The sequence below is a fragment of the Botryllus schlosseri genome, chromosome 14, assembly GCF_051294905.1.
Source record: "Botryllus schlosseri isolate E-star chromosome 14, Bs_hap1, whole genome shotgun sequence".
Taxonomy (NCBI): Eukaryota; Metazoa; Chordata; class Ascidiacea; order Stolidobranchia; family Styelidae; genus Botryllus; species Botryllus schlosseri.
This window is the reverse complement of record NC_137249.1, coordinates 17,003,707-17,028,539: the sequence shown is the minus strand read 5'-3', so window position 1 is coordinate 17,028,539 and position 24,833 is coordinate 17,003,707. Positions and strand designations below refer to the sequence as shown.

The following is a 24,833-nucleotide window of genomic DNA, read 5'->3' as shown; positions in this document are numbered from 1 at the left end:
CACCGGTAAAGTTGATGGAGGGAGTGTTTTCGAAAATTTAGGGAAAGTTATAAATGATGATGCAAATCTTCGAGTGGGCAACTTGTTATTAGTCACTTTGTTTCATGCTATTACTTTTTGACCTTCCATCAGGATTGTCGGTATAGTGAGGAGCACACGGTTCCTAAGTTGGTATTTCTAGAGGGGGCGCATCATTTTCCTCTGTTGTACGAATGTGTACTGTGGGGTTCTGATTATAAAGGGCGCTACTATACTAAAATCCGAAAATGAAGTCACACTGAATCACGCGCAGCTCGAAGAAATTTCAAGATTATTATAATCTCTCAAGAAATCGGGAGTGTCCTAAATTCAAATTCTATGTTGACTGCCGCCAACACATACTAATGTAATTCGCGTCCACGGCCGCACAAATTTCCTTCTACCGCCGCATGGGGTCGTACGGCCTCAGGTTGGCCACCCCTGGCCTACAAGTACCAAAGAGTCATTGCTAGGGCCGGGCACAATGATTCGAGTACTCGAATCTGAATCGAGTACTCGAATCTGAATCGAGTATTAATTGCAATGATTCGAGTCGAGTAGTAAAACACGATTTTTTCGAGTATTGAAATTTTACGCTCCTCGGCACTGAAAGTTCATTTTTCCACGCGAATAATAGTTTCGACTGTAATTTCACTGTTGAAGCCTTGAAACCTTGATTGGCCGTATCGTAGCATACAAAACATTTAGTACAAAGCTGCGAACGTTACTGGAACTAGCACATTTTCGAAGTCATGATCGTCCAACAACATTGTCACCAAGTCCAATAAAATCGGTATGGTCGGAAAAATACCGAAGTATCTTTAATATGACGGATAACAGGCATTATATTCTTTGTGGTGGTCCGCTATGACGTCATAATAAGTGATACTCGATTACTCGAATCGACTCGAAGCATATTACGTGATTCAGAATCGAATCACTCAGGTACTCGATTTTGCCCAGCCCTAATCATTACGTGTTGTCGAACTGGCATTATTTTTTTGCGGTCGCATAAAAGGTGCATATCTGAAATTTTCTCATCATCCATACACTAATGCAGGGTCGGCAACCTTTATCGTCAAACGATCCATGTATAGGGCGGTAGGCCCTACTTCAATGATGACTCTTAAAGAGCCACAGAACGATTTCAATCAACTTTTATTTAGCTCCAAGGCACTATTTGACTTCAACTATAACTGGAATAAATAATGAATGTAGAAGTAACAAATTTCTACAAGTAAAACAGCGTTTATTGCAATATAGCATTGTTATAGCGGCGTTCCTTACATACGCGGTGGTGGATTCGGCGAGTTCTGATTTCTGCCGCAATCACCACACCAATGAACACAGCTGCAACACCAATGCGTCTCAAGTTCGAGTTCGACTCCAGAATTCCTACTTAAATAATGTAGATTTATCTGGAATCCTCCTCACCCTAGCTAGAACGAAAATGAGCCGTGTTAAAAATCGGCAAATTAGGAATCATAATGTTAAGTGATCAATGTTATGGCAAACACCATGAATATACTATAAGTATAACTGCCGCAGCTGCAATTATCGGTTGCTCCTTTAATATGCCGATACAGGAAACATCCAGCAACAAAAAACTATAATATTAACAACAACAGCAACAACAACAACAATAACTCCACTCCCACGGTATCAGAGCTTGGAAATTTAACGTGTTTGCACCCGGAGAAATTTTGATTTCAGTGCATGCAAATACCCTGTGTTACGTAATAATTACATTGCTACCACCATACAGCGTTTAATTTGATATTCAAAACAACATGCGGGTAGGTTGAGTGTTCGGTTTAGGTATTCAGCAGCAAAATGGTGATAAAGTATACCGGGGAAGATCTGTACAAATCTACTTACCATTCGCTGTACGCCAAGAATCCTGATGATTATCCTAGAGCTACGGAAAGGATTCAAAAGGTAACATATAATTCGTAAGTGATGCGATCTAAAATACTTTCGAGAAAATCTGATTGCTTCATTCTATCCGCGGAAATGGTTTTATTTATTGGTGCAGGTAGTGGTTGGGACTGAGCATAACGGGTCGATTTGAGTCGATTGCTGGATTCGATTTCGCTGAGTTTCAAAATTCCGTCTTTTGTGGCTGGAAGTCAGTTTCTTACCAACAATTATATTGGATGATCCAATACTAGGGTTAGCCTATTTTGCGATCCGCGAAGGAGGACACTTTTTACATTCGACTTTAACGTAGTATGGATAATGGTTCCCCCGTGTCTTCGAGGCCAATATTGCCATTTTAGTTGTATCTATATCACCACCGAACACTCACGGTACCTAATCAAAGAGGACGATTTGTGAAAAAAGGATACTTGGGCGTCTTCCGAGGACATTTCGGTTTTATTGAAAAAAAAGAGGACATGCGGTATCCCTATATAGTAACGTAATAAGAATACTTTCAGGGCGTACCACGTCAGGTTTAAAGTCTGTATGTAATCTGTAGATAGACCCGTATATACACTTCTGATATGTATCTTTATTTTAGCGCCGTCTGTTCCAACAGTCCTCAGTGGACGATGACGATTCAAATATTTTCGGAAAAACCAATCTGAACAAGAGACCTTTTCGCTTGAATCGTGATATTCCTTTATGCCTCGGGCTTGGGAGCTTTACGGATGCTCCAATGCAAAGGTTTTTCGCGTTCATTGTGTTCCGAGGATTGTTGATATGTCGAACGCAACATAAATCATTGGTGTATATTCGATCCCCTACATCAGGGGTGGTCAACCTGCGACCGTAGAAGGAAATTTGTGCGGCCGTGGACACCTTGTTAAATTAATATGTGTTGGTGGCCGTCGACATTCAATTTGAATTTACGAATTGACTATACCGATTTCTTGAGAGATTTTAAGGAATCTTGAAATTTTTCCGCGCTGGGAGCGATGAAATGTGACATCGTTTTCGATTATAATATAATAGCACCCTTTGCAATCAGAGCCCGACAGTACAGATTCGAACAGAGGAAATGATGCACTCCTCATAAAAATACCCACTCGGAATCGTGTGCTTCTCACTATACCGAGAATCCTAATGGGAGATCAAGAAATAACTGTATGCCACAAAGTGACTAATAACAATTTGTCCGTCCGAAGATGCACCATCATTAATAATTTCGCTAAAGTTTTGAAACACCCCTCCATCAACTTTACCGGTGAATCTGATCACATGGGTTAAGAAAGGATTAATGTTTCACAATAATATGTAAAACTACTAATAATAATGATGAAATTCATTAGTGAATTTCAAAAATTTTTCGCGCTTCGCGTGACTATCGACAGTACCCTCCCTAACCATGCATCGACCACTCGCGATTCGGGGCGTATAATAAGCCTATATGCTTGAATACATTAGTCCTGAATTCATCATAAATGGTCACAGATACTTTAACATTGCTATTTGGCTCCAGCTAATTTAATACGACTATATGCCATGTAATGCGGCCGTCGGCTACACGAGCAGTCGAAACGTGATTAGCAAAAAGGTTGGCCACCCCTGCCCTACATGATTTCAGCGTAATGCAATGATATTTTCGAGTTGAGTCTGTAACACCAACACTTTCCCGACTTACTAGTCTGAGAAGACTATAACCCACCTTCATGATGCTGTCTACAACAGTTAAATACAGATGTGGAATAGGGCCACGTGTAGGCCTACATCAGTGGCGGCTCGTGGCAATATCGGGTGGTGGGGCAAGGGCTGCGAGCGAATTTTATCAACATGACGTCACAATGGCGTTTTCCAACGTAAAAAAGTAACTTTAATATGATGGTCACATGAATTTCCCAACAACAGTGATTTTAACGTAGGTGCCGAGAGAGGTTTTCCGGTGAGCCGTGACTTGAAGTGTGGTAACAAATGTTTTATTCATTTTTTTTTAATCAAAGGATTATTTTACATAATGTACGTGAACTAAGAATCGTCCCTATGCCACGAATCAATTATCAGGTGATCCTTAGTAGCATGCGTTATGATTTCATGGTAGAGTTAGAGATTACGCAAATCGATAGGCCGTCCGAAAGTCTTTCTTACACGATCCTGGTGTGTTACGACCACTGAGCTGGTGGTTACGAGTTACGACCAGGTGATAGGCAACCAAAGCGGAGGTACCCGGCGTACGATTGGATCAATGGACTGGACAATTTCTATCATCATCATCATTGCTTTATTAGCAATTTTATCAGTTCAATACACCACAAAAATGCGATACAATGAAAAGACAGGAATATGTCGAAGCGACAAGGAGTAGTCTTCTAGACCTTTAATTTTCGCTCTAAAGGCAACTGCGTAAACTAGCCTACGTACGGAGCAAAGATTCAATACGATTCATGTTCGCACTTGACTTGACCAGACTAATCCCAATGACTAGAACTCGAGAGATTGCGTAAGCCTAACTGCAAAGGTCAACGACTTTGGACACATACGCAATTGTTATCTCATAGATTGGGCCTGTCATATTGAATCCAGAACATCAATATGAATGGTCTTTGAAGAACTAAGGACAGCAGCCTCGGAAATTCGGTCTCGGAACAACATAGTACATTTTGGCCTTGAAACTGGAGATTGTGACGCAACACATACGGCTTACTGTCTGCTGCCAAATCGCCGTTGGAAAATATATTAATCAATAAATACATGAATGAAAGCCGTAAACTTAGCATACTGTTACATGAAATCATCGAGAAGTAGCATTCGCAATCTCATAACCCATTCCGGCATGGTACACTGTCAAAATCTATACAAACAGACGAACACCGAACTTTGAGTAAAATAGATCGAGGAATAGGCTGATCGAATGATCAGCTGTTAGCCGACATCGAAAATGAAATAGCTATCGCATTTGACAGGGGATTGTAAGCAAATGGTTTGAAGGCCACAATTTCACAGTGAAATGCACATTGGCGAACATAAAATTATGTGAATATTTGAATGCAAACCGAGAATCTTAGTTAGCTGTTTCATGCGATCATCGAGATATACCATTGGAAATATCATCACCGATCTCGTTATGGAACGCAGACTAGATTAGCACAGACAGACACCGGCTTTTCCGTGAGATCCGCAATGATGTAGGTAGGCTAAGTATCAGATCAGCGCGCATCTCTACCATACTCGACCTCGAAAACGAAATAACTGCCTCAATCATTGAGCGTCAACTTTAAGACTTGGCACCGCGTTCGATACTAAAATCAAGACATACCGTGCAAAAGCTCATGACAGATCTAGGTATGGAACATCGTTAAAATCAATAGAGACCAATAACGGCTTTTGCGTAAATCTGTTAGCGATAAATGAAGAGTCAGCTCTCACTCGACTTTGGAAACGAAATTACCACCCACATAGTTCAGTGACAAACTTAAAACTTATTACAGCGGTCGATACTAACATTAAGACTTACTGTGCCAAATATCATGACCGATCTCGGTATGGAACATCGTCAAAATCAATGGAGACCAATACCGGCTTTTGAGTAAAATCTGTTTGCTGTACAATGTACATGATGGATCAGCACACACTGAACTTCGGAAACGAAATTACCACCCTTATCTTTGAGTAGCAAGCCTGAAACTTGGAGCAGTGCTAAATACTACCTTCACGACATATCGTACCAAGTTTCAAGAATTATCATGGTGCAAAACACCGTCATAATCGATATACCAGCAAAGGTCGAGTCAACGCATATCACGGTAACCGAGTTCAGATATAGATACGATTGTTACATCACACCTTAAGGGCGACAGGCATAGTTGCCCCACTTGCTCGGCCATTTTACGAATAGGAGAGAGTAAATCACCGTTTCTTTATTGTGCGCGGCTTTGAGAGAATAGATAGTGAAAGCTTGTTATGAGCGCTACCGGGGCAAGCCCCGGCTAGGCATTCACAAAGCGAAAACACAGAAGAGAATTCGATTTTCGCAGAGACTTCGCTATGTATGGGCATTTGTTAGCGAAAGCACAAGAATAATGCGGGTTTCGCCGTGATCTCGGTATATACTGATTGCTGTGCGTCTATAAATGGTTAAATTGTTATTGAACAGAATTTTAGGTGGGGCAATGCCCCAGTTGCCCTATAGGACGAGCCGCCACTGGCCTACATTGAGTACGATCTGAGAGGCTTGAGCCCCAACCCGACGGTCGGTATTGGAACCGGCAGAATTTTAGTCCGTAAATGAGTACTATTTCTCAAACGGATCGGACGAATCGTCTTTTATGCTTGAGATATATGTCAAAGTCGAGCCCAAATCCGACTCGATCCTGAAAAGCCCAACCGAATCCCCCCTTTGGTTGATTCGCACCAAGTTATACCTGCTGAGTACGAAGTTTATCCCAGTTCAGACTACGCATAATATAGTGACGTGTAAACTATTGTATACAACTCAATTATTTTTTCATTTTTATTTCCTAATGTAAGGGTTAAGGATTATTGTATTCATTGAAATAATATCAAACTACAACTTTGTATTGAAGTCAATGTCATTAGAGATGCAACAATGTAACATGGATTCTCGTGACGAAATTACGGACTTTGTCATTACATTTCTACACAGCGCATATAAGGAGATCGTGTCAAGCGGTTGGCCTCAACGTAGCCGATGGGGAAATGATCAAAGTAAATCGAAAGGTGAGCGTGAGGGTCATATGCGAAACATAGACGAATTCATTGATATGCACAAGTTAACATATTTTGGTAACCATGAATATGAAATGTGAAAATGTGCGGATGCATGACATATGGAGTAGGCCTATATACTGTATTTATTTTATACCATGCTGAAAGAAGTGTAACTACAGTTAATGTATAGCGGATGTAAAGTCACAGACTAAATTCTTCGGCAGTACAGATTCTTTGATCTTCAGTTCAGGTTACCCTAAAATTCCCACCGCAAAACAAGGCAGAACTTGACGAAATCGCAAAAAGGCTTATATGGTTATCAAGTACGAAGAGACAGCAAGACGAGGGTTGCCTGCCCATTCCAAATCGCGTGGTGAATATGACAGAGGATTTGTATTCTTCAGACGAGTGTCAAATGGCATTATCTCCGTTTCCACAGATTCCAAGAACGGCGTGGGAACCTAACGCCGACGTTGTGCGGTATCGACCAAGACGTCATCAGGCTTCATGCATTCGTCATACTTGTGCGCCTGCATGGGACAAGGCCCAATTGCGACCTGTATTGCATCGGAGTGGCGTAAGATATATCCAGAGCAGATTAGAGCAGTCTCTAGAATTTGAGAGCATCGCCGAAATCTGTACAGTGTACTGTACACTTTTACGCTCGAACGACTGTTAATTTACAAGAGACAATTCTGTTGATGGAAAATGCAAACGAAAACGTAATTCAAAACACACAGTGTCTGCGTGGAATGGATGAGCACTTCGAGACAGTGCATTCCAGATATTATTTGTCAATGACCTGCGACAAATTTGAAAACTGTATCATATGGTTATCGTCCTCCAAACCTTGCTTGTATCAGCAATACAATACGATATGAGAACGGTGAAAATAACTACAGTAATTGGTAGTCAGAACAGCCGCGCTCATCAATAACCCCAGTAGCGATTTTGAACATATTAAAAAGTACCGCCTGGGTATGATCCGGCTCCGATCCGTCTTCGGCCATAAATAAAAATATCTGGCCGGATATTCAGTCCGGCTTCGGTCCATGCCCCGCTCTAATAGACTTGTGGCGCGTTGCAGTAAAAGAGGAATTATGAGAAACATAATACCCAAACATTGACGCAAGCAGATACGTAAAGGATTCTGCCAGTATATAAATTCACTGTTCCGCGTGTTCTTATCAAGGAATTCAGGCCGAAAGATACCAGGAGTCGTCAACGCAAAGTTGAAATTCCAGACACCACACCAGGGAGCGAAAGCTATGAAAATGTTGTGAGATATCGCGAAAGTTCCGACTTTAGTATTATTGATCAGTGAGTTATTAATTCTAGTTCGTATCTCAATACACATACCTTTCCATTTTTATGGTTATAGAACTTGCCTGCTAATAATTATGTGCGCTGAATAATTGGTTGGTTATGAAGCTCAATGCCGCATGAATGAACATTAGGGCTGTTCAAAAATAACTTTTTTTCCTGAATCTTGCTGGTTACTTGATTAAATCGTTAGGTTGCCTTAAAAAACGACGCATACCAAATTTGAATTCATTCCGACAAATATTCGCGGGTTACGTAGAGTTTGAAAATTTTGGATTTGCCCAAAAACGCAAAAAAAAATTTTTCTCAAATTTTTTTGCCAACCCCATGAAATTGTTGGGCTGTCTTCAAAAACTATGCAAAACAAATTTGACTCAATTCCAAGCCGTAGAAGCGGAGTTATTCCAGTTTTTCGGTGATAATTCTTGGATTATCCACCAATCAAGGATAATCTGCTTTTCTAAAATATATCATTTCCTATTCTTATGTATGAAACATTGTTACACATGATCTATTTCTGTCCTAAAGAAATGAAATACACTAGGCTCGATTTTGACATAAATCTCCTGACTGGACATCATCCGTTGAACGCGATATCCAAACCACCTTGCCATGTACGACATATTTCATTCATAACATAGGCTGAAAACCATATAAAGTTTGCTCTCTGCATGACTGCTGGAGCGTGAAGTTTTTGTGGAAACTTCAATAAATTGCAACTGCATTAAGGAGGCGTTCTGAAGAAAACGGTTGCGGCCAAAATTGTTTTTCGTTTTGCTCTTCAATTTGAGAACACATCATTTTCAGAGTGCAGTGACCCTATCTATGTGCACACGATTCCTAGCGACGACCCGAGCCTCATAATGCCACAATGCTGAAGTACATATTATTGACGTCTTAAACGTCGCTAAATTTATGAATTGTGGCAGTCAAATGATATAATAACCCATAAAATCACTATCTTCCGTCGCTTTGCCAACAATTTCGACGAGTGCTTGCAAGGGAATGTCAGCTTACCAATTAACACTCTATAAGGCAGACCGGACAATGTATTCGGCGTGTGAGTATTGCTACGTTTATATTGAGCAGAGTGTAAGACGGGTTTCTATACTTGCCGCCGATATTACCCCATTAAAAAATTATGCAGCAGTAGCCAACACCCGAATCGCGCGGATTTGATTTTTAAGATACAATAAACATATGAAGTCAAGATCGACCCATACGCCTAAAGATGTTTTTACATCAGACAACGATATCAATTTCATTCCGAGGACTAACTAAATGTAGTGTATTTCGCTCTTGATGTTCTGTGATTGCGGATCAAGCTCACAGCATAGAGTCACTTAATATTCACAAACGGTAGGTGGATATTTCGAGCAAACTTTTGTAACAAAGCAAGTAAAACTTTTGAGATTATCAAGGTGCATGCTCGTTTTGTGTTGATTTTTGATGCAGCCATCGCCATGCATAGAGTAGCACGCAGTTGAAATGCACTAGATTTCAACCAAAGATGTTATATAATGAAGTGAAACTTGTAATATATGAAAAAAGTTCACAGTGCAGAACCTACCATACCAAGGTTCGTTTGTGAACGTAATCCTCTAAATTCCTTAGCTTCACACAAAGAACGTGAACGTGAAATTCAAGTTCCCACCATCCCTAGCCAGCACCCGCTCCCAGTTCTCTAATGCCCCTGCGAGGTTGCTGATGTCCACTGTTGGAACGATTGGCATAGCTTAGTAGTAGCACGATTTTTTGACAAGACAAAATATGTCAAAATTTTGTCAAAATTATAGCGTTAGGTCAAAAAATTGTCAAAATTGTTTACAAAGTAAAAATTTTTTGACCCCTGCATCGTTTGTATCGTAGATTCTCCACTGTCAGCGTACTTATCATTTGATATTTTACAGCTTGTAGCCTAGTTTATAGGCCTACCGTTGTAGACCGCCCATTTTCTGCTCATTGTGTATCATAAACGGTCAAATGAAACACATAGGTTGAAATGGTGTTATATGGTCAACGTATCGCAATACGCTAACTCAGTGGTTCTCAACCTTTTTGACCTCGCGACACCCTTTGGAAATGAAAAATAGTTCGCGGCACACCATCGCAATGGTTCTGAACTTTTTGGGCTTACGGCACCTGCAAACTACCAGAATACTTATTAGCACGCAGTAGTAACGCCGACTAATGTGACCACTGACCACCTCTGCAGTCAATCCAGAATGTTTCTGTGCTCTCTTTTTTAAATAAACTACAAGTAATCTTTTGTACGTAAAGCGTGCATCATATAGCTTACCAAGTCGTGTTAGAAAATCGTCGCTTTCCTCGGACCAGAATATCGTTCCTTCGTGAATACAACAAACAAGGCGCATTCAGACGAAAGTCAAAAGTGGTCATTTAGATATAGGCCTACGACCTTACAGAAATTTCGGGCTGCCATGGACTCGATTTCAATAGATTTGTTTGACAATAAATCTGCCTACTGCCGGATTGGGTCGAAGAGGTAAAGCACGATCGCCGCTAACGAATACGGAGGCGTTGAGGTGCAGGCTATACCAGGCTATACAATGCTTTTTCACGCAGATCGTGTAGCACGCTTGAGGATAGCCATTCCTCAATAGTTCTACTGGCAGACACCCGCAGTTAAACTATACTTCCAACAAACCAAGATTATAACCTAAGCGGCGAAGCGAAGAGGTTTGTTACCTGATATAATTTGATCAACCTCACTTCTCAATACTCATATTAGTCGACAGTAACACAGCGTTGCGCTACAAGCCTATATTTTACCGGAAGCGCCGGCACGATACCTAACGATCACAATGTGGATTGCCGTGTTCGAAATTTAAATTTGTAAACGCGAACGTCAATTCCAAAGGAGTTCATTTCCCGCAGGTTATTGGGGAGACAATGCGGATTAGCAAACTGCATTGTCGTACAGGCGCCGATATGTCTGCTCTTATCTTCACTGCGTGCAATCAATCAACGATTGTGCAAAACCGAATTCAGCCTTCAAGGCACGCGATCTGCCCGGTAAAGCAAATTCGAGGGGGGTATTGTTTGCGGGCATAATATCAATTTTGATTTGTCAAATGTACAACCTTCACTTCAAGCTCATTTTAAATTATTGATCATTTGCTATAAACTAAAATCATTAAGCGCATAATTTCAAAATTCCGAAGAATACGCTCGCGGCACACTTGCGAGACGTAAATGGCACAATTGTGTGCCGCGGCACACCGGTTGAGAACCACTGCGCTAACTGAAGCAAGACTGCTTGGTTGGTTCTTATGTCAAGAAGCGCATGATGAAAAATTGTGATGTATAGATGTAGAGAATGAAGCAACACGGTGTGTCACCAGTAGGGCTGGACAAAACTTGAGTGATTCGATCCTGAATCACGCATTATACTTCGAGTCGAGTCGAGTATTCGAGTATGACTCATTATGACGTAATACCAGTATGTAGGCCTAAGATGTCCATGTTCAAATTTGTACCTTTTATGCGTACACAATGAATATAATGCATGTTCTCCATCACATTGAAGATACTTTGGTATTTTTTCAACCATACCGATTTCATTGCGCTTTGTGACATGTGGATTGATCAAGAGTTCAGGCATATGTTATTTCCGTAACGGTAGTACTTAGAAGCTTTGTACTACGTGTTTCGTGTGCTGCGATGCGGCCAATCAAGGTTTCAATACTTCCACAGTGGAAACTAGTATCGAAACTAGATCTCTCGTTGATAAATTAACTTTCATTGGCGTGGAGCGTATATTTTCAGTACTTGAAAAAATCGCGTTTTAATACTCGACTCGAGTCATTAGAATTAATACTTGATTCAGATTCGAGTACTCGAATCATCGTGCCCAGCCGTAGTCACCAGCAATGTATACGCACAACTTCAGTGTTGTCAGCCAACAACTGCTGCTGTTGAACGTTCTTTCTGCATTCTTGGCAAACTACTTAGTAAGGACGGACACTTTCTACCAGAGAATGTGGGAAAGTATCTTTCGTTGTACTACAACAAATTTTAATTGTTTCTACCATAATACGTGGTGTAACTACTGAAATTCTTCATAGGGCCAGATTTTGTTAAAATACAAGTTTTTTCATGTAAAAATTTGTCAGTTTCAAGTCAAAAACGTTTTTTCGACCAAACTACTTCGTAAGGACAGACCGTTCCAACCAGAAATGAAGATAAGTGGTGCAATTTTAACATTATGTGCGAAAACACCTAAATTTGCATACGTGAGGTCAAAATTTGGTCAAAATTCATTTTTTTAGGTAAAAATATGTCAAAATCTTCCGTTTTTAGGTAAAAAAATCTTCCAACATATTACCTACACCTCCCAATACTAAGGAGGAGAGGATTTTGAAGTATATTTTGGTAGGAGTAGAACCAGAACCTTTTTGTGCTGCAGCGGTAGAGCGTACCACTGTAATACTCCGACCCTGCAATCATGCATATGAATTTAATTGTGAGTCTGATCAGTGCGTGACTTGAACCCTAGATAAAGTTGTAGAGCACCCTAGGGTTCGCCCCTGAAAGAATATGGCAAAAAGCATGACATTCTCGTCATATTAAAGTCACCACGTAAATATTTTTGCAGATCACGATTACGGAGACTGCCTGGATATGCTGGTTTTGTACCCCGCGAACCAATTGAGAGGAACAAGGACTCTGACAAAAGAGGCTCGTTCCAATATAGCGCATCAAATCCGTAAGAATTACCATCGATGGTCCAGTTACCTGCACTCATCAATTCTTGGTTTGTCATCTTATATATTTCCTTTCAAGAGATTTCATTGGGCACCAAGCTTCGTGTAGCGATGGACCATATTCGACGACTACGCTAAAGGCGATTAATCCATTGCACGATAAGCGAGCATCCATGCGGACAAGTTTGCAAACGATATTCTACTAAATTCTATACCGTAAAATATCGTATGCTGTTTGCGAATATATATACATGCGGAATGCGAGATGTCAATGAACCAACGGCAGGGCGTCTATTAGACCTAGTCCACTCTGGGCTAAGGGTTCTTAAACTTTTTTGATCGTTGACCCCTTCGAGCGCTAGCTGGCGTTGCGCGTATCCCCAATATTTTAGAAGCCGATGATTCAAAGGTCATCTCATCAATCTCAGCTCTATTTAGGTTATCGCATGCCTCAAATATAATTAATAACTAATCACAAACAAGGCATAGTCACAGTCCCACTCACGACGTCATTCTTTAGGATAAACCAGGTTTTGTTGTTCTGGAAGAAGTAATGCCCCAATTTAACAACCCTTGCTCGACCCAAGGGTGTAAACTGAATTTGGGTCGTGGGCCACATTCGAACCTTTTATCGCTTTATGTAAAAATCCGTACCTTTATTTTTCAAGGGGATGATTCATTATCAAGCCCACACACAATATATATAGTACTACACTGATCACAGTGACTTTATTCTAGGAGCACCCTATTCGCAAGAAATGGAATTGGCAAATATGAAATGATTGCACGGTGGGATACAGTTATATAGATCACTAAAAAGTTAGATCTAACCTGCGGGTCACGACGACATAAGTCGGCGTATTTTATATGCGCGCTTTGTAGCCGTGATACCACGTTGGTATGTATGCGTTTGTGCGACACAGGATACAAGACATTATACTCATACTGTAAACGCGCAGTGTTCTAGTTTGGTTCATTATTAATAAATCACCATTCGGATTTTCACGGTTGCGAGTCTGGCTCACATCATAATAAAGGTTATTAAACTACATCGCGCTGAACAAAATCATCATTCCAAAGAAAGCGGCCCAACAACATACTCTAAAAGCGGAATTTGCAAACGCAACATTGCGGTCGGACCGTTATAATGTGGCATATCAACGTTGCCGACATTTACTGTCTTCAGACTGAGAAATTTTTCATGTCAAAGTATTTCATGTAATAAATCGCAACTTCTGATGGAAATATGTTGGATTATACATTATTGAAGGATTTTTTTTTCATTTACCCAGGACTGTTTCGCTGGCAAAATCCGACCCGACGGGCCGTATGTTTGACATAGGCTTACCTGCGCTAGGCATATATGTTTGCCTAATTGCAGATTGTTATCAGTATAGTTTAGAGCAGTGGTTCACAGCTCGTTACGGACAAGAGCTGTGTGAAAGCTATGGATACTTTTGAACAAACGTTTGTACATTTCTTTCAAAGGACACCGAACAATCACAATTAAGTTACTTGAATATTACAGGGCCTCGATAACTTCGTCTTGTAGAAAATTCAATAAAACCACGTATAAATATCTATAGTATCAAAAAGGCGTCATGAAATAGAGTTTCCGAAGTAGCGCTTAAGGCAGGGGTGGCCAACCTTTTCAGTCAAAGTGCCACATGAGATTTACGAACCACTGTGCGGGCCACTTGAATGTTGATGACCTTTTTTTAGTCGTCAGATAGGAGCGAAACGAATTAGGTAACGTTGAAAACAAGACTTATATTACCACGCTTTAATATTGATAACAATTATGTCACGAAAACTCTGTGTGCAACTGTGCAGTGTGCACTGTGCATTCATGCCCTGGTCGCGCAATGCGCGAAATTATTTCAAAGGTGATGAAAGAATTCGATCATGAACATGCCTCGATCATTTTGTGGAAATGTTTCATCGCCGACGATCTCGCTGCGAGCGCACAAGCGAAGTCGCAGGTTGGACGACACGTTATCTCCTAATCGTGAATATAGTTACACTCAAGTCTGTAGATTACACGGATTCATGATTTTCAGGATGGGCTCCAATACGAAATGCAAGAAATCGAGTGACAATAAATCATGTGAAGTGCTTAGAAAAAATTCAAGTCAAATAAATCTGCTACGAAATATTGTACTTTATGGTCATTGTACGAAGATCTTCGATAAATGTGGCTGGCCCATGGTTACGCGAATGCGTCGAAACAACATCAAATTTCGCGGTCAGGCTAATCAAATTTTGGTTGGCCTTGCAATTTCACCTAATGTTATAAATACTTATGAGAATTACCTTCCGGGCCAAACAAAACCTTCTCGCTGGCCGCATTTGGCCCGCGGGCCACGGGTGGTCCACCCCTGGCCTAGGCTATCTTACCCGTGAAAGATGCTTAAATCAGTTGCAGTGGTTGCAGTGTGAATGGGTGCAATGTTTCATAGTACAATTACTTAAGAACATCAATCAAAGTTATAATTCGCCAAACAAGCACCAACACCCATATGATTTCATAGGCTACGTGTGAATGCATGTTGAGTGGCACCCTCAAATCAAGTATGCTCGAATGAAGTCTGTATGCCGCAAGGATGCCTCGAAGGAATCCCGTTACTTATCCATAAAATCCGTGCCAGCGTGCTAGTTACACATCTGCCATCAGCGGTACATCAGAATTTATGAAAAGATTAGCAATGACGATTTTATGATGGAGGCGGGGTATCCCCCGATAGTCTTCACCATCTGGACTTCTCTGCGATTTAATTGCACAACTAATCAGATAAATTTGGAGTTGAAAGATGTTCTCACAGACTGAAATATATTGGATGATGCTATAGCATTTGTAATATCGTCAAAATGATATACTTTTACATGTATGCGCTTGTTGGTATTGATGGAATTCGTTTCTTGTATCATGTGCGTGTGCGCTGATTACGTATAATGTACAAGTCAATACCACTAACAATAAACGATGTTACAGATATACTGAGCAGAATGTTCCCTTTCAACGTCGGCATTCTCTCTGCTGGTTACAGTCCTTTTCCAGCTCCTAGCCATAGCTAAACTAGCAAAGACTTCCTTGAAACATTCAACTAGCGAATAAGCCTACAAGATCGTTGGGATCTAACATTTGTTCCAGTTGAACGAGGCATGAATATTCGCAGAGTTTAATCATGCAACTGGGCTTTGCAATAGTGTAGGGCCGGCCAACCCGTGGCCCGCGAGAAGGTACAATTAATTCGTTACCAGGGCCGTAACAGCTCTTCGCCAGCCCCGCCAAAAAGACCGTTGGTCTTGGGGCCCCCATCGGGTGATAAACCAAACTTCCGGGGGGCTTCCCCCAGACCTCTCTTCGGCTATCCGCTATTTGCTGAAACTAGTCATCTACATTGGGTGTCCATTTACTGATGCAGCTGATCTCGCCTAGATGCGCGAAGCGCGAAAAATTTCACTAATTAATGATTGAATTGGTCAATATGATCGGGAATTGCATGTATATTGAGATCAATTTTTAACCTCTCTCTGCTAGCGTAAACAGATTTACCGGTAAAGCTGAGTGATGTGTGATTGAAAAGGTAGGACCCCTCAATAATAATTATACATCTTCGGGCGTATACCCGTTGGCAGGAACGAAACGGCACTTCGTCAGGCCCCCCGAAAAAACTTGGGTCTTGGGATCCCATAGGGTGATAAAGCGACCGCCCCCCATCACGTCGTTCGCTTTTGCCAGGAATCAGCTGTACTGTTTTGCGAGCCAGTGCGTAGCGCGAAAACTTTCGATAATTCATAATAAAATCGGACAGTAAGATCGGGGATTGCATATATATTGCTATCAATTTCTTTTCCTCTCTGCTCACGTTACCAGATTTACCGGTACAGCTGAGTGAGGTGCAATGTTCCCTCTAAGCTGCGCACGTGCGCAGTGCACGGTCTCTGCGCACAGAAAATCTACGTTGCGCACAACAAATCCGAAGTCATAACCTTTTTTTAGTCGTTACGCACTGTTGTTCAAGGGTCAGCGCAGACTGTGCGCAGACTCATCAAAACTTAGAGCGAACATTGTGAGGTGTCTTGGAAACTGTAGGACCCGTAACTGATAATTAAACATATTCGGGCGGGCGAACCCACTGGTATGACTTCGTTGCATGATGTTATTTCGTGACCTCCTGTCTGCTATATCAAAAAATATAGAATCGCCCAACAAGGATATCGCCCAACAGGAATATCTAGTTTTAGATATCCCTGTCGCCCAATCGTACTAAACTAAAAGACGCACACGATTTCAGAGTGGTATTTCTTCACTTGCATATAATTTTTCCCTGCCAGATGGAATTCGTCTTCTGGGGTTCAGATTGCCAAGACAGGAACATTCGGTGCCAGTCATTTAGGCGCCCATGGACAATTAAACCTATATGTCTTTTGTAGGCTATATATAACGAAGTTTTCGGTGTTAATTTACTCTAAATACTCATTAGGGATATGTCCTACCACCACATCATCTACTGCAAAGCCATTTTTCTCCAGCGCCCCCCCCCATATCGCCCCCCTAAGCCCAGCGCCCCCCATATCGCCCCCTGAGCGTTTCCGCCCCTTCAAAATCGCCAGCGCCTCTTGGGGGACGCTGGAGGCAAGGTTAAGAACCACTGGCCTAGGCCAAGGTGGGTGTCTGATCTTGAAGACTACTCCAAGTTGTTTCGACACCTTCCTATCTTTTCATTGTATCGCAGTTTTGTGGTGTTTTGAGAGAGAGAGAGAGTTTTTATTGAGCAAAAATTATGATGGAAATATTAATCAAACTAATTGATTGAAGGTTGGAAACCACTGCTTTACACGGAACAATACTGGCGCATCTCTGCACTACACGGTACACGGCCGATGACTGATACACTGAGCCCGAAAGTATAGCATTACCATGGCCTAATAAAAGAGCAGATGATACTCACTCCCTAAATTACGAAAATAGTCATTTTGATATAATAATTTATGGTATGTTGCTGCAAACCATTATATCGTTACGTCTTGCGTCGACCCCGACATTAAGTTATGGAATTATGGTATCGGAAATTAGCAATATGACATCATATGTTCGTTCGTGTTCGAATTCACACCAACACAAACCTTTAAGGGGTTAGCAGCATGCTTAGTTTTCAGTGATCTATAGCCATAGCCAGTCGTAGGCCTATGCTTGACGGCTTTACTTCGTTAAACTGTTGATATGATAGGGTTCGAATCAATATTACTATATATACCTGAGTAGATTCTTTCATAAATTTTCATGCGATCATTCATTTCGTCATCTCCTTCGGTTAAGCATCGGTGCGTTCGGTAGGGTTTTGATTGCCCGGTCATTTGTTGCAAAACTTGCCTGGAATACTTCGCTTTCTCAGGCGACGCGAAAATAACTACGGCACATAGAGATTTTCCTGTAAAGATATTACATGAGCACCAAATGAAGGTGGTTCGCCAAGGTCAGTGGAGTAACCAGGGGTCTAATGGCGCTCCCTCAATTGTTGACATCGTCGTTGTTTCCACATCTAGGCTCAGTACGCCACAGTGAATTAAATACATCACATCGCTGTTGGATGTCTTCGCCAACCATGCGCAAATTTTCATCGTGGCTATACTCACTATGGCCAATGACGTTAGTCTTACCCATGTCTTCGATCTGTGTGGCGTAATTACGCAAATTGCAGGGTAACGCTTTGTCAGGATATAGCATCGTTACACTTTCGAGCTCTCCGAAAATCCCAAAAAGTTTCTCAACGGTTGCGACATCTTTGTAGGTGTCCGGGATGCGTATAGCCTATATAACGCGTGCTTGTTCAGTTTTAGGGGAGGGAGAATGAATGTAGACGACACAAAAATAAATGGTACAATCTTAGGCGTGGCCACGATTAAAAAAGTATGGTGGGGCAGCAGAAAATCTGGGGGAAGGGAAGTATTTTTAGCCACTCTGCCGTAGTGAGTTATGATTATGTTTAGAGTGGTCGGAATTTGTGAGCGTCTGAAAATTGACTAACCGATTTTTTCATTATTATTCATGGGCTCCTCGAAAACAAAAATCTATTCGCTACAAAGTGTGTTGACATTTAGGAAGGCCCGCTCAATATAGAATAGGTTGTGTATTAACACAGGTAGCCTACGTGGAAGGCCAAGAAATAACAACATGCAATAATAATAATAATAATAATAACAACCTGAAGATGCGTCATCGCTAATTTTGTGCCCAAAATTTTCGAAGGCGCCCCCTCAATCAGCTTTACCTGCATATCCGATCATGTGGACTGAGAAAGAATAGGTATTTGATTTTAATATATACAATTACCAATATGTTATCGACGAAATTCATTCATGAAGTTGAAAAAATGTTCGCGCTCCGCATGACAATGGACAAGAACTCCTCATAACTTTTCATCACAATAATACTCGTGATTTCGGTGCGTATAGTAAAGTAAGCCTGCGGGGCGCTCTGCTTCTTCCACAGGGGCTGTCCGCACTGAGAAAGTCCCCTACTAGCCAATTTGACATGGTTATTTAGCGTCCAGGTGGGCCATTGCGGCTGTCCGCTGGAATGAGGCCATACGTTATATCCGCAATGGAAATGTGGCCGTTGAAAGGTTGAATACCCTGCGTTAGATGGCAGTGACAGGGAGACGAGATGTGACAAAATACATCACTATGATGATATGATACATTCTTGGTACTTGAATAAATAAATCGCAAAATTTGATTAACGGCATACCAAGTCTTTCAGTATGATCAGTGATCACGTTTAAACGTTTTTCGTATTGTCAAATTATTGAGAAACTCCTATCCCATAGGTTATGATGATAATTTCAGATGGACAATTAGACTCGGCGTTTCGAAAACGGTTGGAATCAGACCTTTCGCATTGCATCATGCAGTTTCAATACCGAGACGGTGGAATGACTATTCATCCAATATATCAATGATAGGACGTTAGTTTGACAGAATGATCCAAATAATGGGAGAGTGCACGTAGTGACGACGAGCACGAGTAAGTACGCGGTAGTCGCAAGCTCCCAAATATTGAAGCGTAGTATAATCAGAACAACTTCCCCAATCCTCACCTATTTGATATACGTTTTACCACGAAACTCTCAGTAAAATGGCGAACATAGACACGGCTTATATCAGTTGTTCTTAACCTTTTTGACCCCGCGGACCGGCAAAACTTCAACTCAAATGTTACGGACTGGTGAACCTTCAAAATCACAATTAATCCTAAATTTAACTACAGTATAATTATGCATCTCATTGTAATATTGGAAACTTCATTTAATGCTGCATTTGTAATGATAGATATTTATACGCGGTTCTATTGGAGTTTCTGCAAGGTGAAAGGTCCTGGTAAAGACCACTATTGATTGTGATTGTTCGGTACAGTTTGAAAGAAATGCGACTTCTCTGTTTGCCATAGCCCGATAATTATACTGCCCAGTGATGCTTAATTGCACTGTCGGAAATTAGATAGGTTCGTTTGAAATTCACCATAGATTTCACATATAACCTGTTCGAAACGAGTTGTATAGCCTACTTTTAAAAAGTTTCGTACACAACTTGCATCATTGTGACGTACGCCAAAGTAGACCACGAATTCTCTATACTACGACACCATGCAAACAGACACGTTCCAAACATCCAAGCCAGTGATTCAACAACCTTTTTGTCTTCGCGGACCCCCTCCGGGCCTTTTTGCACTCCCACAGACCCCCCCCCCCCCCCGTTTTAGTTCAAATTTAGCTCTATTACCGTACATCCGCAATCTGTCTTGTGCAAATATTAACTGTATACTAGTGATAAACAGCAACAAAATGACTGTTCTTGAAATTAATAAAATACTATTTATCTACAAATCGGGAAGACGTTAATTATTTCAAAGCGAATCCTGTTGCTGCATTCTTTTAAATACACTGCCGTGTCTCGAAAATCCGTGCCGTCTATTTGACATGAGCGAGTGCCGAAAATCCACAAAGATAGGTGGTGGCGAATGCCGGACAATAGCTGCCGCACCCCAAATCCCCCTATTGGGGTTGGCGAGCTCAAAGGGGGCCCAAAATTATTTCATAAACTAGCATAAATTATGTCTTTTTGGAAATTCATGCAACTTTTAAAAAATAATTCGCGCTAAGCGTGATTAAATGCAGCCAAATATATGCGTCATTGGTTACTCCCCCCCCCAAAAAAAAAAATAAAAATACGCCTGATTTATACAAATGGGCATTTCGGCGTCGGCCATTACCGAGCCTGTTTCCAAGACACCTCGTTTAGCTCTACCGAGAAATCTGATTACGTGAGCGAGGAGGATAAAAAATTGATAGCAGCATATACATGCAATATCTGATCACGTTGACCTATTTAATCATGATTTGTTGAAATGTTTCGCGCTTCGCGCGTCAGGCGAAGTGATGCGTCTTTCCAGACAGTATAATAAATGTCGATGATAGGTGGCGACAAACACGACTAACAGGGTGGGGGGTATGTGAGGTTGTTTGAAAATAAGATCATACTATTCATGTATAAATTGGGTTGACTTTTATTATTTCAAAGCGAGCGAATTCTGCAACTGTCTTTTTTGAAATAAGTGGTTGTGTCTTGAAAATTCGCGCCTTCGATTTGACATGAACGAGTGCCGAAAATCGATTTCCACAAATATGGATTGTGGCGAATTTAATAATAACGCGGAACGCGTGCGACGACACATTTGGATATGATCGCAACCAATATGACACCAAAATTGACAAACAAGTGTTTTAATGAACATAACGTCAAACCTGGTCATTTTATCTAGCAGCTTATCTTGAAGTTATTATGGAAAAATGGTTGTGTATCACAGGAAAAAATGGATTTTTGTAAACATTTCGAAGTCACCGTGACTGACCTTACTCATCCAACTTTTCTTTCCCAAAATCCTCAATAAAAAAAACTTCTAAACAGCAAAATGTTTGTATCAGTGGACAATTTAGCAATTAAAATGAGTCTGCACAGTAGGATATTTCATCTCAGACGGCCATTCTGTTGATGTGAGCTCTGGAGTTTTACTAGTAATGAAGCGAAACTGCCTCGTGATTTTCCGAATTAAAAAAATACAAATTACGTTATCAAATATTTTGAGGCTTCGCGGACCCCCGGTTGAGAACCGCCGATGTAGCAGCTCATGTTGAAGTTGTTTTGGAATAGCGATTATGTTCATCACAGGAGAAAATGGATTTTTTTGCAAGCGAGTTTACTGTGACACCGCAACAAAACATCTCTAAACATTAATAAGTTTGTATCAGTAGGCCAGGGGTTCTCAACCCGCGGCCCGCGGGCCGCATGCGGCCCGCTGAGGTTCAATTTGCGGCCCGCGGCCTCTTTCATTACGAACGGAATTACTACTGACCCAGCATTGTTGCAGATTAATTTAGCTACTTAGCTCTCTTATCGCACCGTCGCTGTTTCGTTTGAATACTCATTCTTTGACGTCTTCTGTTCTCTTGATATGCTCTCGAGTTTAGATTGTTATTGTTCTGAACCAGTATTGGCATGGACCTTTAATTTTTCACTAGCCTGCGCGCACTCACCAACTCACCGCACGCTCCCTTGGACAACAGTGCGTAACGACTGAAAGAAAGGTCATCACTTCGTTTTTTTTGTGCGCGGCACGGAATTTCTGTGCGTGGCGACTTTGTCAGCAGTAGGGATGGTGTGAACGTGAGGTTCACGTTCGCGTTATGTGTGTGAACCTCGGAAATTTAGAGGTTCGCGTTCACAACAGAACCGTGGTAGGTTCTGCACTGTGAACCTATTTGATGTATTACAATTTTCCCTTCATTATAACATCGTTGGTTTACATTTATTGCATTTAAACTGCAGGCCACTCTATGCATGGCGCTAACAGCATAAAAAAATTAACACTAAACGAGCATGCACCTTGACAATCCAAAAAGTTTCACTTGCTTTGTAGCAAAAGTTTGCTCGAAAGATCCAGCTTTCCGTTTGTAAATATTTAGTGACTCTCTGCTGCGAGCTTGACCAGCAATCACAAAACATCACGAGCGAAATAGGCTATGTAGTCAGCGAATGATGCTTATTCAACCAATCAATGAGATTGATATCGATTTCTGATGTAAAAAATCTAGCAGGGGTGCGGGGTCAATCTTGACGTCATGTTTACTGTGTCATTAATACCAAATCGGTGCGATTGGGGTGTTGGCTACTGCTGTGTAACTTGTTAATGGGGTAATATCAGTAGCAAGCATAGATATACCCGTTTCACACTCTGCTCAACATCAATGTAGAAATACTCGGATGCCGAATACATTTACCGGTCTGTCCTACGAAAAAGGTGATTCGAGTCCGACTTGAGTCAAGTCATGACTCAAGGCTATATCTGCATCTTCCTTGACCGGTGGCATATGCACATCATGTACTCATGGTAAGCATATGCGCAGACCGCGTGTATGTACATCATGATTCGGTGTATATGCCACAAAAACATCTAGGACAAAACTAAAGTACGCCATTTCCTTTACTTATATTCCCTGGTTAGTCCTCGTCGAAATTGTTGGCAAAGCTGCGGAAGATATTGATTTTATGGGATTAATATATCATTTGATTGCCCCAGTTGATATATTTGGCGACGTTTAAAACGTAATACTTCAGCATTGTGACATTATGTTGCCCAAGTCGTCGCTAGGTATCGTGTACATTAATATGGGTTAGGCCTCATTTCATTGAAGGATACGGTTGAAATAAGCAATATGATGTCACGTAACGTCATGAGGTTCACGTTCGTGTTCACACAGAACCTTTCAAAAAGGTTCGCGTTCACACGAACCTGAACCTTTCAGGGGTTCACACCATCCCTAGTAAGCAGTGTGCGGCTGCGCACGCGCTCAGCTTGAATTTGATGAATATGCTTTCTCATATATAAATGGAAAACCTATATTTGTCATATTTGTCGAAAAACAGTTGTCGTAACGAAGCGTAGCAGCTTAAAACGATACCATTGAAGTTTATTCTAGGCTACATATCACCAGATCTTAGAAAAAACGTTACTACCTAGGCGTCAAGCCCAGTAATCCATAGTTCTAGGAATGAATAAAATTGCCGACGACGTTATACAGACGCTTTGGAATATCGCTACTCGCTGTTTCCGGGACTTAGCGGCAATGTTTCCTCCAAACTGGGCACGTGCTCAAATGCGGAGTGCTGACACGATCTGTGCGCACAGAAAATGTTAGTTGCGCAGAAAAAATCCGAAATGATGACCTTTGCGCACAAAAAATGCGAAATGATGACCTTTTGTATAGTCTTTCCGTACGGTTGTCAATGTCCAAAGGTCTGCGCAGTAAGTTGGCGAGTGTGCGCAGACTCGTCAGAAATTTGAGGGAACACTGCTTAGCAGCAAGGACAACATTACCTGACAAACTTTGAAGCTAAAGTTGTCCGATTCAACCGTGACCAGAAGAGTAGCCAGTCGACATTTTATCGCATGTTCTGAAACACGTTGCTGCGTATATTACTTTAGCCTAGCATTGGACGAATCCATCGACTTCACAAACATTGCATAGCTAGTTTTCTTGGTGCATTTTAGCAAAGTGGACATATTTGCAGAAGAACTGCTGTCATGGCAAACGTGTGGAGTGCGCCGGCGAAAAACATCAACTTGACAAAGTTGACTTCTGTAACTATCTGTGGAGGGCACCAGCCATGGAAGGAAAGGACATGGGTTAATTGGTTTGCTCTGAAATGACCCCGAAACGCCAGACTTCTGCTCATTTCTCCGAGAGCTCAAAGTGATAATGGCCTCTGTTGTAACAAAAAAGTCCTTGTGTTGTGATGCGCGTCACAGTAATACCGTGTGTAATAATAATAATAAGGTAGGCCTACATATACCGACTTGGAAATGAATGCAACGCACGCTCCATGAAGTGATTTACTTGCGACGCCGGAAGATACATATTCTCACAAAAACAGCGATTGAAAACTTACGAACGCTGTCCATTATTGAATTGAAATGCATAAAAATGGACTAGACGCCCGTATACGACTAATAAATAGGCTCCAGTAGCCTAAATTTGATGAAAGCTCACAAATGCATGG

At 41.4% G+C, this 24,833-nt stretch overlaps 1 protein-coding gene across 1 annotated transcript; it reads left to right on the top strand.

Annotated features, from left to right (window-relative positions):
- The first annotated feature begins 1,791 nt into the window (after nt 1-1,791).
- On the top strand, nt 1,792-12,972 carry LOC145455593 (uncharacterized). Its single transcript, XM_080333571.1, has 8 exons — nt 1,792-1,956; nt 2,540-2,685; nt 6,599-6,672; nt 6,909-7,036; nt 7,103-7,240; nt 7,856-7,983; nt 12,605-12,715; nt 12,793-12,972. The coding sequence occupies exons 1-8, from the start codon at nt 1,852-1,854 to the stop codon at nt 12,917-12,919; spliced, it is 957 nt and encodes a 318-aa protein (XP_080189697.1). The 5' UTR covers nt 1,792-1,851; the 3' UTR covers nt 12,920-12,972.
- The last annotated feature ends 11,861 nt before the right edge of the window (nt 12,973-24,833 follow it).

Excerpts from the sequence above, each read along its gene's own strand:
- LOC145455593 (XM_080333571.1), top strand. The coding sequence starts at position 1,852 with ATGGTGATAAAGTATACCGGGGAAGATCTGTACAAATCTACTTACCAT. Across the intron at positions 7,241-7,855 it reads CTGTATTGCATCGGAGTGGC|GAATTCAGGCCGAAAGATAC; the intron begins GTAAGATATATC and ends GTTCTTATCAAG. Across the intron at positions 12,716-12,792 it reads CAATATAGCGCATCAAATCC|AGATTTCATTGGGCACCAAG; the intron begins GTAAGAATTACC and ends TTTCCTTTCAAG.